Source organism: Kryptolebias marmoratus, linkage group LG24, assembly GCF_001649575.2.
Source record: "Kryptolebias marmoratus isolate JLee-2015 linkage group LG24, ASM164957v2, whole genome shotgun sequence".
NCBI lineage: Eukaryota > Metazoa > Chordata > Actinopteri > Cyprinodontiformes > Rivulidae > Kryptolebias > Kryptolebias marmoratus.
The window spans coordinates 15350731-15365858 of NC_051453.1; the positions used below are offsets into that span (position 1 = coordinate 15350731).

The 15128-nt window shown below is 39.0% G+C and overlaps 4 protein-coding genes across 6 annotated transcripts; 2 read left to right on the plus strand and 2 right to left on the minus strand.

Moving 5' to 3' along the window:
* The first annotated feature begins 838 nt into the window (after nt 1-838).
* On the plus strand, nt 839-5425 carry tmem221 (transmembrane protein 221). Its single transcript, XM_017406869.3, has 3 exons — nt 839-1424; nt 3717-3802; nt 4509-5425. Exons 1-3 carry the CDS (start codon nt 1129-1131, stop codon nt 5048-5050), a joined length of 924 nt encoding a protein of 307 aa, XP_017262358.1. The 5' UTR covers nt 839-1128; the 3' UTR covers nt 5051-5425.
* Nucleotides 2861-8969, minus strand: borcs8 (BLOC-1 related complex subunit 8). Of its 2 annotated transcripts, XM_017406870.3 has the most exons (6): nt 8821-8969; nt 8495-8607; nt 7690-7754; nt 7482-7589; nt 5635-5726; nt 2861-4360 (listed from the first exon to the last, which is right to left on the minus strand). In XM_017406870.3, exons 1-5 carry the CDS (start codon nt 8855-8857, stop codon nt 5657-5659), a joined length of 393 nt encoding a protein of 130 aa, XP_017262359.1. In that variant the 5' UTR covers nt 8858-8969; the 3' UTR covers nt 2861-4360; nt 5635-5656. The 2 variants fall into 2 exon arrangements, with proteins under 2 accessions (XP_017262359.1, XP_017262360.1); XM_017406871.3 differs by lacking the exon at nt 5635-5726.
* A 30-nt stretch (nt 8970-8999) lies between these two features.
* rfxank (regulatory factor X-associated ankyrin-containing protein) lies at nt 9000-12174 on the plus strand. Its single transcript, XM_017406929.3, has 9 exons — nt 9000-9223; nt 9309-9413; nt 9569-9655; nt 9736-9801; nt 9875-9975; nt 10076-10201; nt 10289-10355; nt 10438-10518; nt 11815-12174. Exons 2-9 carry the CDS (start codon nt 9314-9316, stop codon nt 11865-11867), a joined length of 681 nt encoding a protein of 226 aa, XP_017262418.1. The 5' UTR covers nt 9000-9223; nt 9309-9313; the 3' UTR covers nt 11868-12174.
* On the minus strand, nt 12076-14777 carry LOC108230588 (nuclear receptor 2C2-associated protein). 2 transcript variants are annotated; one of them, XM_017406930.3, is made up of 5 exons: nt 14660-14777; nt 14422-14512; nt 13069-13174; nt 12888-12955; nt 12076-12580 (listed from the first exon to the last, which is right to left on the minus strand). In XM_017406930.3, exons 1-5 carry the CDS (start codon nt 14695-14697, stop codon nt 12458-12460), a joined length of 426 nt encoding a protein of 141 aa, XP_017262419.1. In that variant the 5' UTR covers nt 14698-14777; the 3' UTR covers nt 12076-12457. The 2 variants fall into 2 exon arrangements, with proteins under 2 accessions (XP_017262419.1, XP_037830214.1); XM_037974286.1 differs by having other exon boundaries at nt 12539-12580; nt 12888-12983.
* Nucleotides 14778-15128: the final 351 nt, after the last annotated feature.

Sequence of the window (15128 nt, forward strand, 5' to 3'; positions counted from 1 at the left end):
TTTCTTGGAAACAAAAGTGCATAATGTATATTTAGCATTTAGCATTGCATAAACTGCACTTGCACATAATGCAGGTATTTTGCAATTTACTTTCATAATACTCTTTTTTATTTAATCAAAATTCATGTGGAGGTCAAGGGCAGCAACTCAAAACAATTATGTTCTACCATTAATCTAAAAAAAGAATCAACTATAAACATTTTATTCTTTTATTACCCAAAAAATGACTATACTTAAATTATAAACTGCAACCTGAGAGGAGACATTTAATATATATTAGAAACAAACAAAGAATACATGGATTTACCACAATTTTCCACATGGTAAACCCTGTGATCACGTAATAATGTCGAAAATGGTCCAAAATCACATAGGAAACATGAGCAAAACATGGTAAATTAACATGCTTTCTTTGGCCAAATTATGTAATTTTCTACCTGTGAAGTTAATGTGTCCTTTGTTCCAAATCCACACAAGAAACATGTGAAAAACATGTGTTTCAAGTGTTATTTCAACATGTTTTCATGGGTGAAAAGATGCGATTTTCACATGTAAACTACGTATACCTTTCCTCTAAAGGGATTCTGCTTTTACAGTGCAGATTTAAAGCAAAATGCAATTAAAAACGCAACTGCGCCTTAATTGGACTATAATTGGTTGTCACATAAACACTTCCTTTATTAAATGTTTCAGGTATGTTTTCTTTTTAATATAAGGGAATGTTTTAAAACAATGTAAGCACTTTTTACGTCTTAAATTGAATACTAGTGTCCTTTGCTCCTTGACAGGGTCTGTGTTTGTGCTCTGTTGGAGGACGTGCAGGCATTGTTTCCGACTCCCAGATAATTAGTCCATTGTTGCAGCGAACCTTTAATTCTGGGGGATTTAAACGCATCACATGTTCACACGGGGCTGCGGGGCGTCCTTCCACAACAGTCAGGCTGAAACCTAAAAGGAGGGAGGAGAGCGTTTCTTCCCGACGGGACATTTTTACATCCCTTTGAAATTATGGGAAGAGCGAGTTTACTGTAGGACCGCAGCGAGGTTGCGTTCAAAGACTCGGAGAAAACTTTTTTCCCCCCCCCCCTTGTTCCTCCAAACCGAACGTGGAGATTTAGCGGGAAAAGCATGGCGCTGAAGTACAGCCAGAGGTCCTTGGTTGTTCTGTCTCTGCTGGGGATCATATCGGCCATCATGACGGTCCTGTCGGTGATTTTAATTTTCCAGCTGCAGTCTCAGCAGACGGCGGTGAAGGGGTCCGCCGCCTCCTCGGTCATACCCGCTCACGTCTGGGCCGTCCTGCTGCCGGTCTCCACGGTGCTCGCTGCCCTGTCCCTCACCCTTAACCTGAGCTCGGTGGTCGTGTGTCTCCTGCACAGCTACTTTTCCACCGAGGTTTGCCGCGGGGAGCAGGACGCCGAGAGGTAGCGTTATCTTCGGCCTGCATGGAAACACCTGCAGCAGCTGCAACAAGTCAAGTTGTGACGCACATTTCGGTCGAAATTCAGTTAATTATGTCGCGTATGTCGAAAGACCGTCTTTAAAAGTTGTTGTAAAACAAAACAGAATGGGCTCTGTTTCTTGGAAGTTCAATTTATTTGCCTCAAACCCCGAAAGACTCAGTTTGAAGCAAAGAGTTCCCAAAGTGAGGGTCAAGGTCCCCGCTGTGGGTCGTGAAACACCAAGTTGGGGGTCTTGTGATATACTCCCAAAATTTGTATAAATATAAACAGAATTAAAGGACTAGCATTTTATGAAGTAGGCTAATGCATATCGCCCGAAGCCTTTCTTTTGTTAGAGATTTATCATCTTGAGACAATGTTGTAGCTTTTTCACGCGATTCTCTGATCGCCGTGTTATGTATTGTGAATGAATCTCAGCTACTACCACTCAGTTTTAGCTCAGTATTTGCCAAAATTTGCAAAGGTGTAGCCATTTTTGTGTAGGCTAAGGTCAATTAGCTGTGGCGGCCATCTTGAATTGGGTTGACTCCTAACGTTATCCACTTGTAAATGTTCAGCGTATAATTACATAGAGATTTTCAATGAAATCTATTGAGTGGCTTATGAGATATTTTGCTAACAAACAGGGTTAACTGCAACAATTATTGCCAAGGTTTTAAGCAAGATGGCGCGCAATGTGGTGCACCGAAAATAACTGTTAGGGACGATGCTCAGCTACTACCTAGGCAAATTTTTTCTCAGTAAATTTGAAGTTGGCTGAGTTGTAGCCATTTTTGTGTCTTCTAAGGTCAGTTTGCTGTTGTGGCCATCTTGAATTGGGCTAAGTTAATTGAATGTAGATGTCAACCCAGTAATTACTGAGAGTTTCATTAAAGTCCACCAAGTGATCCATGAGATATTTACGATACAACCAAACAAACACACAGACATGACAAAAACAATATCGCCCTTTAAACTTCTGTGAAAGGACAATAATGATGATTGACGGTATATTTCTTGCCACAATCGTTGCAAATTCAAAAAAAAAAACAATGACATTGATTGATTATATAGATTGTTATCGCGTATATTAGCAATATTTGTACTCTTCAGCCAGTGATAGGTTGAGGCACAAGTCTCTGCCACTGCTATTTTGTGGGATGTAAATTAAAACGATTAGGAACGCCTGGTTTAATGCATCATTTTGTTGTTCGTTTCTTATTCAACCTTAAAGGGTTATCCTTGTCTAGCTCTTTGTTTCGAACATGAAATGCTGGTGTAGCATTAGCCAATATTTTAGCATTTCCTTTCATTCTTCGATTATCACCCACCATGCAGAAAATAGTCATTAATTCACTTTAACAACATGCCAAATGCATTAACATAGGTCACAACAATGTAAGGTAGAAATGCAAATCTCAGAGATGTCATTTTTTATTCTTTTATGTGTTGCCAACAGTGTGACACAGGTATCAGCACAACGTTTAGCTTCAGATTTCAGTCACTTGTTAGTACATGGTTACCTATGTGGGCCAGCTATTTATTTAAAAGCCATTGTTCAATATAAAATTATTTCCAAGACACCACAAACTATGGTTTAAAACGAGTTTATGGAATCTGATTATTGCCATCAAAAAGCATTCTGTTCTAAAGGAAGGAAATGGCAGCACATCCTACATGGGTTCCTCTTTTCTGCTCACAGTTGCCATAGCTGAAAATAATATTTAAGCTGTTTACATGTGTTCCTCCTCGTGCCCACACAATCTTCTTTAGTTGTTAATGCAACAAACCGCAACCTTGTCCTAGATACTAAATTTAACGGGTCGCTTTTGGTGAAAACAGTTTCAGAAGCATAAAGGAAAAGAGGCTCTGCTCTCCTATGTGTCAGAGAGCAGAGCCTCATACTCACTGCAGTGTTGTTGGTCAACCCCCCACCTCTCAACCCTTACGAATCCTATCTAAACAATGGCTTTCCTCTTATTATTCACCCAACACATGGCCTCTAGCTGGCCTGTTCCCACGTCGGTATAAAAAACTTCTATGGCATACCCCAGGACCTCCCTACTGACAGAGGGGGCATTCCATAAAAGGAGGAAATAACAGTTAGTGTCACAAAATATGTACTAATTAAACAAATTAACTAATGTTTGTCTAATGTTTAGGATGACTGGACTGAGATTAATACAAAAGAAAGTTGCTAACTAAAGCCCCAATTCTGATTGAAGTAGCATTACTGAAGTGTAAACACGAACACTAACATATTTCTTTCAACAGAGCCGACTGGTTTCTTTTGGACAGCAGAGCTGTAAGACATGTGGCTGTTGGTCTGTTCTGCCTGGGGGTCTCTGTCTACTTGGCAGGTAAGAGAAAAAGACCAAAAAAAAAACAAGGATAAGGGACAATTTTCTTATGTTTTAAAAGTCAGATACTGCTGTTAAAGCCTTTATTACTGAATCTGACATGAAGACAGAATCTTAGACAGCCACCTGTAACAACAAACTTATAAAAACCTGAAAACTAGAGTCCAAAACCCCTTTTTGGAGCAGTGGATTTTCAACAGCGGAGGCAAAACAAAGCTGCTGCGTTCCCTTCTAATCCAGCCAGCCAGTCCACGAGAACAATGCATTCTTTGAGCAGCCATGACTTAAGTGTTTTTAATGCTGAACCTGGCAGTGCTGGTGTGTTCCGTTTCACTGATTGGCTTGCACTGTGGGGTGGGGTTTGAGGGGTAACTGGAGTCAGTCATTTCATTGAGATGGGAGGAGTCACCCCTTTGACCCCACTTCAGCCGTAGTCAGAAGAGAAGATGAGGAAGACACCGGCCGAGGCAGCACCACCAATGCAGGAAGTTGGCTCACATCCCAGAGTTGTGCCTTTCCCCTCCTTCCTTCAGCATGCCTGGGTCCATGGTTCTTTTCCTGCAAACAGGACAACATAAATAAGAAAGGCAGCGTTGAACATGTGTTTATCTTATATTTTCCATTACTGATTGATGCCGTTTGCTGGTGGTAGCTAAAATAGGCAAATCATGTACTTTTCTAACGATTCTCTCCTTTTTCTTGGCAGCAATGTCCATCTTCATGCTCCTGATATTTGAGATGGAGACAGGTATTGCCAGTGCTTGTGTTCTCTCCTCTGGGATCCTGATCATGCTGGTGGCTGTGACACACTCCCTGGTCAAAGCTTCTAAAACCCCTAAATGCTACAAGAGTGACCGCATCAGCACCCTCTACCAAAACGAGCACGGAAGCAGCAGCGCGCCCGTCTCTCGGCCCTGCGAGCTAAGAGTCGGCGTGGACAAGCCGCGCATTCACCGCAGCCAGTCCCACCTCCAGCCTCCGATCTCCTACACGCCATGTGGCAATCTGAGGCAAAGAGAACAGTATCAGCAGCAGCAATACTCCCCTGCTGATGGTTCCCTGGGCCACGCTGCTGATAAAGATGGCTACAGTGGTGGCGGGAGCTGTCCTCGGATGCACAGGACACTGTCCACTGAATCGGGCCTGCTACAAGCCCAGGTTCAACCCTGGAATGGGGTCAACAATGAAATGAGGAGCGTTCTTGCACGAAAAGCCGGGATTTCAGCAAAAGACTCAACTCTTGTGTGACACGTAATGAGCTGAGCTTCCTTTAAAAGGAAAGAATGATTAGAGAACTGATGACCTTTAAGTATCGCTCGTGGGCCCAGCGTGTGAAATCCTACTGCAGAGGTAGAACTTTTAGATTGTACAATGCACACTCAAGTTTATCCTGACAAACAACACAGGACTGACTTAGATAATAAAATACACAAAGTCTCACAAACACAAAGTATGCCGTACTGTTAACTTCAAGGAAAATATTTTATCTTTTATGAATGAACTTGATTAAAATGTCAATATAAATGCCAACGCTACCCACGTATCAAGCTCATTTATAGATTTCATTATACCAATGTAAATAATTCACTCTGTATAAAGTGGCTTGTGCCATATATGCATGAACAATGTGCAGATGTGGGTTTTTTTATTCCAAATAATTCCACATAAACCTAAAAATAAATCAAACAAATTTAAGAAAAAAAAAAAGCTTTGAATATTTAAAATATACCATTAAAACCTTTGCAAAAAAATTGGCCATTCTTTTAAGGCAAGTCAATCCCCTATTTACCTATTTTTTATTTACTCCATGGATATCCAGAGGACGAACTAACCTTAGAAACCTCCGTCCACAGATCATGAGGAAGGGGATGGAGCATGTGGAGCAGAGACAAGGGGACTGGGAGATGGGGTCGCATCATGTATTCTGCATGCAGGTGATATGAAGAAAAAATAAATAATAAAAAAGGACAAAACAAACAAAATGCTCAAATTAGTCATAAAAAATAAAATCTATGGTATACAATAGCATTCTGCAGTTGCAATAGGAATTAATGAGCACTGTACAAAAGAAAAGATGAACGATATTTTTAAGGAAGAGAAAAATAAAACACAACAGGCAAATCAAACATGCATGATGAGATGCAAACAAATGTAGGAAAGAACTCCAGACAATGTGTCGCTGCATTTCTAAAGGTACAAGAACATCCAAGGTACATTTTTACACTCTTATCTGTGGTAATAACAGGGCCAAAAATATTTAAACTCTAAAATTATATGCCTAATAATCATTATAAAAAATAAATAAAAGCAACATTTTAAATGCACAATATTCTGATACTGAACCTGACCTTACTCTTATTAAATAACTGTCATCTAAACAGCATTTTATGTTCACTGTGACACAAATAAGCTCATATTCAGAGTAACAAAACAAATTAGGCTACATGGAGTATGTATTCTTAGTTGCAATATTAAGTCATATTGTATATACACTTCATGCTACCTGGAGTTATCAGGGTGTCATGTGACACATGGTGCTGCTTCATGACACGTACTGTATGTTCAGCTCTAGAGTTGACAGCTCTGCTTATAATAAGTACCTTTTGAAAAACTGACCATTAAAATGTCAATGTGAAGATTAAAAACAAACCTAGAATGCTTTCTATCATAATGTTAGTGTAATCCCAAATAATGTCACGTCTCTCTGCAACACTTTGACTATCTGTGTACCTCAGTGAACATGCAGTCGTGGTAAGAAGTGAGTAAGAAGTACGTACACCTGTGTGCAAATCTAAGGTTTTACACCTCAGAAGGTAAACATTCACACGGTCCTTAACAAGTCCTAAACTTTGGGAGAAATATAGGCTCAGATGAATCATAAACAACACACTGTACATCCCAACCTTGTTTCTTTTCTAAAGCAGCCATTCGATTGCAGATTTGCTGCATGGTTCCAGGCCATGAGAAAATTTAAACTCAGCCACAACTGTCAGACAGATGACTTCACACTTGACTCAAGAATACTTTGGTATGAGGAGGAAACGAGCACCAATCATCAGCTCTCCGCCACAATGTTCAAGAGTTGTGGGAAGGTGTTTGCGCTGACATTTAGCATTTAAATTTCGTCAAACACGAGCCAGTGATTTGTGCCCAAACGTGTCCTCTCGGGTCTCAGCTGTCTAACATACACAGCTGCAGAAAAACCTATTTATTTGTTCAGATGCGATTTGTCATACCCAAGACATTTTTTCCGCTTGGGACTATTATTTCTCACTCTGAAATGACTATTTTTAAAAGGTTTACACTCGTAACTCGATGGACAGCAGGAAATATTTCTTTAGGGTCATTGCTGATGAGTTTCTTTCTTGGCATTCAGTTAACTGTCACCAGAATGCTCAAACTACCAAATCCTCTGCTTTTATAGAGCTGCTCATACCTGCTAGTGATCAGTTCATCAAGTGCATTTCAGTCAATCTGCCAAGCTGGAATCTAGTCTCCTAATTGCCACAAAAGCAGTAAAAGTGTTTTGTTTTTGTTATTACTTTAAACAGACATATGTTAGATATTCCTATTTGTTTGGTAATGATCAGGTGTTATTTTATTTAATCATGATACATAAACCACTGAAAAGGGGTGTTCTTGGTTTTCAGTTTGTCTTTTTTTTGTCCCAGCCTCCTACCTGCGTCCTTGAGAGTTACTAATCTGTTCCTTCATGCTGATGGCTTGCCGAAGAAGGCCGTCAATGTTTTTGAAATACAGACTGCTGTTTGTCATGCTCTTCACGGCGCTGCAAAACCCAAACATCAGTCCAAGCATTAGTTGTCAGTGGGGGGGAAAGCAGGTGGGGTTGTGTGAACATTAAATTCAAAAAGTGTGCATCATCTTACCTGCATGCATACTCCACAGAGTAGATAGCTCCTTGACTTTGTTCCTCCCAGCTCTGCATATCTGTCTGTAGGAGAAATGATTAAAAATAGAACCATAAATATTTTCCAAAGAAAAATTGGATCACAAAAATGAGCTTAGAGGGGCCAAAAAATTACTTTTTTAATGTTTAAAACTGGGGTCAAATTTAAGGAACTTCACCACAGTTACTGACCAGGAAATCTGTCTTTTAGAAGATTTTTCTTTATTTTATTTTTTTTCATTTTGAGCTATCTTTTTAGAAATCTTATCAACTGAGTTTTCTGCAAGAATGGACAGGCGTTTTGCTTGTGGAAGTCCTTTTAACACTTTAATCTATAAAAAGTGTGCCACATATTGGGCAACCATTGGAATTGAGTTACAGGTAAATACCTAAGTTATAAGCAATTTTGAAATTCATCAGACAGAGATGATAAAACTCATGACTGGCAGGTGTGCCACACATCATATTTAGCTGATATTGATTAAAACTGACAGCTCAGAGGCAAGATAATCTTGTCTTGTTCAACATTTGATGCCTTGCTTTCTATTCCAGGTGGGAGGAATGAGCGGGCAAAAGGAATCACAGAGAGTACAAAGGTTTTAAGAAAAAGAAATGTGCTGAATAATCAAGCTGAGAAGAAGCAACTGATTTGTTTCTAAAAGAAAAAAAAGGTTTTCCCTACGTTTACGATTTTTGTAATGTCACAGAGTCGATATTCTGTGTCCATTATGCATACAGTTATAATAGCAAACTACATTTTGTTACAGGATTATCAGGATGATCACCTTGTGTTGCACCAGTTCAGGCAGGGACCTCCTGACGTGCTCCTGCAGTCTGTAGAGTGCTACGGACGGTTCGTTAGCCAAAACGTACATACTCTCTGTAAATTTGTCACTCACTGTAGAGACAAATAAACCCAGGCAAGAATATAAAACAACAAATCCATGCTATAGATAACTAAAAGATGAGTGAAAACACTCCACAGCTTGAACAGTTCATATAAATAAATATCATTAGCTTAGCCGCTAGCCTGAAACAACAGATCCCAACTATGCAGCGTTAAAAGTTTATTGGGGTGAGTTGTTTACAGATTTATTTTGTTGTTGTTTACCTCGTCGAACCTTTAGTTGCATCTCCTGATCCTCCATAGCGCAAGCTGTTTTCTTTCCTCTGGCCAGAATCTATTAGCGTCAGCTGATTCTTTCCACTTCCGTATTATTGTTCGTCTGCGTCACACGATAAGGTTTCCGGATAGAAACGTTGACGGTCCCAAACGGTTCTTCCTTGAAGAAAAAAAAAAGTGCCAGATGCGTTGAAACGCTACACGGGCTGCCGATTCAAACGCATTTTCTGGTTACTTTTGTTGAAATAATTAGTTTATTGTGTGGCTAATTAACGAGTATCGTCGGCCATAGTCTCGAAACACTTAGGAAAACAGTAGGATTATTTGCGTCAGCTGAAACAGTTTACTTTCAGTTTTCCCAAAAGGAAATGCGGCTGTGAGGCTAGATGTGGTGAGTGGACATTGTTATTTGCTTCATAAACTTACTAATTTTGTCACCGCTCTCTCAACATTTATCGTTTTTTTTTTAATTGCAGGTATTATGGAGAGCAGAGATGATGAAGAGGTAGCAAACGGACAACATATTCAGCCATCAGGCGCTGCTGAAGGTTCCTCTAATTCAAGACCTGAAAACTCCAGTGGTACTGTTTTCCTTTTGACACAAGTTTCCAAATGTGGTCACCTTCTTTACATATTTATTAATCCATGTATGTGTAACACCCAGGAGGATAGACTCAGAGTGATTAAACAGTACATATCTTGTCTCCATCAACATGGCCTGCGTCTCTGGATGTAGATGAAGATGATCTGTTCAAACACTCCACCACTCTGACCAACAAGCAAAGAGGGAATGAGGTTACGGTACGGCCAGCGACATTAGATGGCAAGTGCCCTACTGGTTCTTTTGTAAGACTTGTATTTGTATGTCCGAATGATTTAAAATGATTTAATTTCCCCCAACAGCTCTGTCCATACATCAGCTGGCAGCTCAGGGGGATGTATCACAAGTGGCTGCACACCTGAGTAAAGGTTAGACATCCAACTCCAGGCATTTTTGCATTCACGTTTGGAAATTCCTACAGCGTCCCGTTTCATCCTGCAGACAGTTCGCTGCTCAGCAGACAGGATGAGCGAGGCTTCACGCCGCTCATGTGGGCCGCAGCGTTTGGAGAGAAAACAGTGGTGGACTTTCTCTTGGAAAAGGTGAGCGGGCAGAATCAACAACAACAACAAAAAAGCCACACATGCAATTAAAATAAAGTTCCCTATTCTCACTGAGGTGCACGTAAAATGTCTTTCAAAGGGTGCAGACCCCAAAACAATTGCAAGGGAGCGAGAGAGTGCCCTGACAATGGCCAGCTCAGGGGGGTTTGTGGACATAGTTGAGACTCTCCTGAGACACGGAGTGGACATTAACACCTATGACTGGGTATGACTTGACACCAAACATACTTTAGGGTTTGTTAACACAAAACATATACTTGAATATAACTAAAGTTTGAATATTTTTGCTTAGAATGGTGGAACGCCTCTTCTTTATGCTGTACGAGGAAACCACATCAAATGTGTAGAGGCATTACTAGGTACGTAGTCGGTGTATTATCCACAGGAAATGTAGGCTATGTATGTAATGCTTTCTGTCTTAATTATCATGCTGCCTTTCAGCCAAAGGAGCAGATATGACCATCGAGTCAGACTCCGGGTACAGTCCGATGGCCTTAGCTGTTGCACTTGGACACAAAAAAAGTACGTGTTGAATGGCTGCACGTGATCCTGGTCAGAGTTACTGGCAATCCCTGCGCTGTAATTAGAAATGAAACAGCTCTATGCAGTCAGATTAAATCACAATAACAAACAGCTTTCGTAAATTATACTTCAATAACTCGTGCGTTCAAATTCTGATTTTATTTTTTTTGGGGGGTAATAATCTGTTTGCATCTGTCTGCTGGTAAATGACCAAATTAGCAGGAGTCCTTTTTACAGAGTGACAGTTTGGCTGTTTTAAATAGTTATGTCAAATCTTATTTCCGGTGAGTTTAACCCTTTTTAAACCACGGGGATGACCGGTGACACAGAAAGCCCCAGAAATGTAAAACTGTTGTTTGTAAAATAGTTTGAATTGGATTTTTGCAATCTCAGAAATGTTCAATCTGCATTTTTCCAGAATTTATAAAAAGAAAGCTGAAGAAAATTCAATTACGTTTTTGTCCTTTTCTTCTTATAACACAGTTTTAGGTATTTAATTACATAAGAATGGTAAATACTTGACATATTTTGAAAGTTCTACTTCTCCTGGAAAAGGGGTGTAAACACACATAGGCCATTTTTTTGACAGTTATTGACAAAATAGACAAGAAAAACCAGGTGTTTTAAAAAATATATCTATTATTATGGTGCTAAAAGGGTTAAAGCACTCTGTCTTTTCCCTTTTAACATTTTTTATTGTTTTAACTTTGTGAGATGTAAACTTTAGGTCATAGCCCTAAAAGATTTAAAATTATGTCATTAAACCTGTATAGTAATATTACACTTGTTCATGTTTAACTGCAAAATAATCGTAAATGCCGCTAGTATTAAAGAGAGCAATGCACAACATGAATCTGCACTGCTGGTTGGCTATGTTTCATTGTACCATCTAGAGACGAAGTTGCACTGCACAGCTAAAACGTTTGGCTTTGGGTTCACTCACTGAGCCGTACATGCAGCGTATGTTAAAACTAAAATCGCATCATTGTTCCACTTTCCCTGAAGGTCTTTTTTATTTCCCATACCAGCATTTCAAATGCAAACAGCCTTTTTTGTGCCAAGAATTAGTTCAGCTACTTTGTTTTATTCCAGTTTCAGAAAATCATAGTTTTAATACAACTTCATCATGTCAAAATATTCTGACTGCACTAACGTCCAATTTCTATTTCTGAAAATATACAATTTTGTTAACAATTTACAATATTTTACAAGGAATTGTGTACATTTTTCTGTGTGGCATTACAATGAATGTGTTCTATTTTTTAGAAATAACACCCACATTTCTTTTTTTTCTAGTTCAGAAAGTGTTGGAGGATCATATCCTGAAACTCTACAAACCACCAACATGACACTATTTAAAAGACAAAGTACTCAAACTAAGCTCATCTCAACTTTTCGGGCAGCTGTCAAAATGGGTCCGATGGTAGAAACACATCAGTCATAACAGATCCGTCAACCTGTAGAGTTTGACTGGATTTCCTGATTTCTGAACTGCTAATTCCTCACGAATGCGATGATTTTTATGCATTACACTTTGCAACAACAAGGACTAAAGTGTGACACTCGTGCTGCAGATTTATTTTATTTGTTTGATGAACAATTTAAAAAAAACAAACTTCTGTGAACAAGTTTTAATAAAATTATTTTTTTAACTGATGGATTATTCATGTCTAAAGATGGCTATATGAAATTCAAAAACCTTTACGATTGCAGCAAATCCATGAAATCTGCAATCAACACTGATGTATCACAGCGTTTTCTGTTTCAGCGATGTAAAGAAGCGCTGCCCGTTGGGCGGCTGAATGCGTTCAGACCAAAAAAGGCAACGTTTGCATCAGTTCACGAGGTGGCAGCGTTTTCCAAGTGTCGCCGCGCCGTCCTTTACGTTACCCGGGGGTCATTTCCTCTCTCACGAGAGAATGAGAGAAAAAAAAAAGGTTCATGAGGTTTTTTCCCCCAAAACATCCAAGGAATAAACAATAACTCTCCCAAAAAAGTCTGCACCGTTCTCAAACAGTATTTTTACTTTATCCACTGCGGGGGCCTCCTGTATGGGAAAGCTGTGGGTGTGGAGTTAAGACCAAAATCAGGGTGGTAACGATGAAAAGCAGGAGGAGAAAAATATTGTCTGATGCTTAATATGAACCGCCTAAAACATTAAAAGGAAGTCCAATGTGTTCTGGCAGCTGCAAGCTTCTTTAAATATCTTTGATAGCTGACTGATAATGTAGTAAAACAACAGTTCTGTGGAATTCAGTTAAATCAGCTAAAAATGAAGAGTTTGCTGCATATGAAATAACAGAGAGGTCCTTTAAAATATCAGTTTAAAACATATAAAATTAACGTTTTCTTCTGGGATTGAAGGATATCTGAAGACAGTTGTTGTCTTCTGGGTAAAACTGGCTGATCTCTGTGAAGTCTCCTTCTCTGAGGCAGCCTGCAGAAAGCACAAGAGGGAAAATAATCTGCATGATAGGAAACGCCAAAGTTAGAGAAGCAGCTCATGTTTATATAAAGAAAGCAACGATTATATGATTGATTGAGCTTTACCTTCTAATATGCATGTTTTGGCTGAAAAGCCTCCCTGGAACAGGATTTTGATCTCAGACACCCGAACAGATTTAGGAAAGTCCAGCGACACCCACTGACACTCACCCTGAAGGAGACATGACATCAACCATGACACACTGTGACCTGGCCTGTATAACATTTAACTGCAGAAAATAAAGCTGTGACTAATTATTTATTTCCAGATTAACACCTATTTTGTATTTAGGCTTTGTACATAGACTGTGTATGTTAAAAACCAAGTGTCTTCAAGCCTTCTGTTGCTGGAAAATGAAGCTAGCAGGTTTGGTTTATGGAAGCTGCCACGTTGTGTTATTTTGGACCCAAGTCTGTGCACGAGAGATGTGAGGCTTTTTAAGTCCCACCTGCTCCCCTGCACACAATCATGGAGTCACATAACCTTTCTTTTAGGCATGACATAACCAGTTACAGATACACATATTACAAAAATGAATATTTATACATTCCGCAGCAAGATGAGAACTATGTGAATCAACAACAGTCACCACTTGAAACAGTCTGTGGATTTGTATTTAAGACCCACAGCAAAGTTACGGAGGGTAGTGTAAGGCCTACATTAAGGGCCCTTTTAACTGTTCTGTTTTTACTCATTAGTTTTCAATAACATTCAACAAAAAGACACCCACTTTGTTACAATGCTGTGGTTACTTCTCAAACTAATTGGAAAACAGTGACTGGATGTGAGCCTGATCTTAACTAAAAAAATGGTGAAATAAATAAATAAACAAATATAGTAGAGCACTATTATTAGACAGATGGACTTGGTCATCCAATGCTACAACCTGGAACAGTCCCACAAGACAGCAAGAAAAGGTTAAAAAGTGATCCAATGATGCATTTAGCCAGAATAAATAAATAGAATAATATAATATGTGTGCATTCAAACGTAGGCATGCTTTGTTCAGATATGTCTGCATTTCACTCAAGCATCGTAAAGCTTTATAAACTGTTGACCTGGCACAAGTGTGGGTTTGAATTTTGCAACAGATGAAGTAAGACAAAAAGGGCCTCAATGTCACAGATTATAAAAAAAAATATAACTTTTCAATTGATATTTTCCAACCTATGTATGATAAACTGTCTGTATTAGGAACTCTAAAATTACGTTACAGAATATGAACAAGAAAATCACTCTAAATATAAAAAACAATTCCAGAAGATAAAGTAGCTCATAAATAAACCAAAAATAATTATAAAATAGTTAGTCACAGACAATGTACTAAGGCAAACACAAATTATTTAATTAAAAGAGACAATAGCTTGCACAATAAAAATACTGGTACAGAGGCACAGTTTTTTTAAAAATTATTTTACCTGGTCTGAGTTCCAGCATGTTTCTTCATTATTATCGAACATGTATTTTTTCCCGTACTGCTTCACATCTCTGTGCAGCACTGAACTCACTCTGAAATGAGGGGGGAGAAAAGCACCGACACATGTTAACAAGGTCGACAAGATGTCAGATAAGACGGAGAGGCTGTCGTTCAAACACCACAATTTAAAACTTTAAATAAGTTTTCCCAAATTAAATAACACTGTTACGTTGATTTACCTGCTTTGTGTTTCGCTACAAATCAACGAGGTAGCCATTTTTGAACTACAGTTTGCCGTAAAGCGTTGCAGCCACGCGGTGTTGTTTTTACGACAATGACGTCAGTGTGTGGCCTTTTTTGTTCCGGCCGCTAGATGGCGATCACGTACCGTTAAATCATTCCTGACCTTAGGCAGGGTAATAAAAAGCTCCATGGTTAATAATGTGGACTATGAATTGTTCGAAGTTTAATCAATTTGCTCAATAAAACCTTTAAGGGAAACAAATCTGCTGGGTTCCTTAGACAAACCCTTCCTGGATTCTGATTGTATTGAATTGTATAACTGGATACATTTTTTATGTAGTTGGATTTGTATCTAACTCTGGCTGTATTGGATTGAGCTGTGATTGAATTGTCTTGAAAGGAATTAAATTGAAAATAGATTGAGTTGGGCTGTATGTAACTGGATATAAATAAAGTTGAATTGAA